Here is a 3091-nt window from a genome sequence, read left to right on the forward strand (position 1 = left end):
AGATGAGTTGTGAGAGGATATCAAGAACATCATCCAGGAAGAATGCAACAGGTCATTACGAAGACTGAGGAAGAAGAAAAGACCAAAATGGATGTCAGAAGAGCCTCTAATTATTGCACTAGAGCACCAAGAAACCAGAGCAAAGGGATATTAAGGTGCAGAACGGAAGAGTTCAAAGGCCAGCGCGAGAAGACAAAGTAAATTATTATAATAAAATGTGCAAAGACCTGGAGTCAGAAAATCAAAGGGGCTGAACTTGCTCAGCATTTCTTAAGCTCAAGAAACTGGAGAACAAATTCAAGCCTCAAGTTGCAATACTTAAGGATGCTTTGGACAGAATATTAAATGATCCAGGAAGTATTAAATGAAGATCAAAAGAGTATACTGAGACATTGTACCAAAAGGAATTGGTGGACACAAAAGAATTTCATGAAGCCACATATGAGCAAGAGCCTATGGTGATGAAGGAAGAAGTTCAAGCTGAAAGAATTGGCAAAAAACAAGGCCCCAGGAACTTGTTATACAAATTATATATTTCAGCAAACAGATGCTGCCCTAGCTGTGCTCACCAACTTATGCCAAGAAATCTGGAGAACCACCACCTAGCCAACTGACTGGAAAAGATCTTTATTTGTTTCCATTCCAAAGAAAGCTGATCCAACAGAGTGCAAAAATTATTGAACAATATCATTGATATCACATGCAAGCAAGATTCTGCTGAAGATCATCCAAAAACGACTGTAACAGCACATCAACAAAGAACTGCCAGAAGTGCAGGCTGGGTTTAGAAGATGCCATGGTACTAGGTATATTATAGCTAATGTTAGATGGATCTTGGCTGAAAGCAGGGAGTACCAAAGAAATGTCTATCTGTACTTCATTGACTATGCAAAGGGGTTTGACTGTGTGGACCACATCAAACTGTGGCTAACTCTGAAAAGAATGGGAATCCCAGAAATTTGATCATGCTTATACAAAACCTATATTGGACGAGAAAGTAGTCATCAGAACAGAGCAAGGAAACATTGCATTGATCAAAATTGGGAAGGATGTATGCCAGGGATGTGTCCTATCTCCAAACCTTTTCAGTCTATATGCAGAACAGATTATCTGAGAGGCTGGGCTCTATGAGGAGAAATGTGCCATCAGGATTGGAGGAAGACTCATCAACAATCTGTGTTATGCAGATGACACAACCCTGCTTGCTGAAACTGAAGAGGACCTGAAGTGCTTGCTGTAGAAGGTCAAGGACTGCAGCCTTCAATATGGATTGAGGATCAGTATCAAGAAAACAAAGATTCTCACCACTGGGCCAATTGGCAGTATCATGATGGATGGTAAAGAGATTGAAATTGTCCACAGCTTTAGTTTGCTTGGCTCCACAATCAATACTCTTGGTACAAGCAGCCAGGAAATTAAAAAGACATATTGCACTGGAAAAGTCTGCTGTCAGAGACCTCTCTAAAGTACTAAAAAGCAACAATGTCAGTCTGGAGACTAAGGTGATCTTAATACAGGCCATGGTCTTTGAAATCACTTGCTATGCATCAGAGAGCTGGGCAATGACTAGGGATGATAGAAAGAGGATTGATGCCTTTGAGGTATGTTGTTGGAGAACAGTTCGTCCTAGAGAGGGTTAAACCAGGCTGCTTCTTGCAGGCAAGGATTCTGAAGCTTCATCTGACATACTTTGGATAAAGAAGAACATCATGCTTGGCAGGGTGGAGGGACAGCACATGAAAGGAAGACCCTCCATGAGATGGATTCATTCAGTGACTGGGGCAATGGGGGTAGGTGTGTCAGAGACGATAATATTGGCACAAGATAGAGCAAGGTTTAGGGCTGTTGTACATAGGGTTGCTATGAGTTGCAGGTGATGCGATGGCACATAACAACAACAACAGCTATATGCATGAGTGGAGCACAGTAGGGAATACCAGTGGAGTAGTATGTAAGGGTTTGCTGTGCCAAGCCAAAAGCAGCCAGTTTGAATCTTCCAGCTTCTCTTCTGGAGAAAGACAGGTCATTCCTTTCTATAAAAGTTATAGTCTCTGAAAACCCACTAGAGGGTCAGCTGTATGTTGGTTCCAACTTGATGACAATTGGTTAAGTTGTTGTTGACAATTTAACAATTAGTTAGGTTCATGAATAAGCATAAGTATTGTTATGAGCATTTTATATTCACAAACACACTTTTCAAAGTAACTTATGAGATTAGTAATATCCTATTTCACAAATGAGGAAACTGAGGCACAAAATAGTTAACTAAACAACTTCACTTGAATTGCTGAAATTCTCACCCAGGCAGCCAGGCTTCAGAGTTCACACTGGGAACAACTCATATATTTGTATACAGCTCACCAAAATGTAAGAGTTCTCCTTGAGAATTTATACATATCCCAGAGTGAAAGGCTCCATTTTAATGACTCAAAAACTAACACAGAAAGTTGTGTACAATTTAAAAATGTTTATTCACCTGACTTTTTTTATATTCAACCAAATCATTGTTCCATTTTACCACTAACTTTTAAGGTGTGTAAGTACATTAAACCACAATCTTTTCCAATTTTGAAGGATATTTCATTTCAGTTGGGTGGAATCATAGACACAGCTACAAATAAGTAAACTCAATTTTACATTACAAATGCATAAATATAGGTCATACACATGCTTTGGTGAAAATACAAAAGTTCAAAGGTAGACATGTGTATGAATAGTGCCATTCTGTCTGGTGTTAGCTGATTGCTTCTACGTGGAGCCAAAGTGCTGAAAATACCCGGTTAGCTGTTCCACATCAATCGGAATGCTGATGGCTGCACCACATACTCGGCGTGAAATTCTATGAAGACTTGATGTGAGGAAAATGCAACAGGAGCTATTTCAGTGTCCTACAATGGAAAAAAATTTAAAATAAAATAAAAAAGGAACAAGTGTTTTTTACAAGCCCAGATATTTTTCTGGAAATATTATACTCATAAGCATATACTACATAAATATCTTTATCAATTTTAAATTAATCTTCCTATCTCTCTAGGAAAAATCTTTAGCAGATTTTCTGACCATTAGATTATATATTATATTAGTAGGTTTT

The 3091-nt window shown here is 38.7% G+C and overlaps 1 protein-coding gene across 1 annotated transcript in view; it reads right to left on the reverse strand.

Annotated features, from left to right (window-relative positions):
• Positions 1 to 2780: 2780 nt before the first annotated feature.
• LOC102869221 (cubilin-like) overlaps positions 2781 to 3091 on the reverse strand; it is a 396294-nt gene continuing 395983 nt past the window's right edge. The window contains exon 67 of the mRNA XM_006894323.1: positions 2781 to 2888. Coding sequence (XP_006894385.1) covers positions 2781 to 2888 — 108 coding nt within the window. The remainder of the gene's footprint in view (positions 2889 to 3091) is intronic.

Source organism: Elephantulus edwardii, unplaced genomic scaffold (genome assembly GCF_000299155.1).
Source record: "Elephantulus edwardii isolate Elephantulus edwardi_28Jun2011 unplaced genomic scaffold, EleEdw1.0 scaffold00139, whole genome shotgun sequence".
In the NCBI taxonomy this organism is placed as follows: Eukaryota; Metazoa; Chordata; class Mammalia; order Macroscelidea; family Macroscelididae; genus Elephantulus; species Elephantulus edwardii.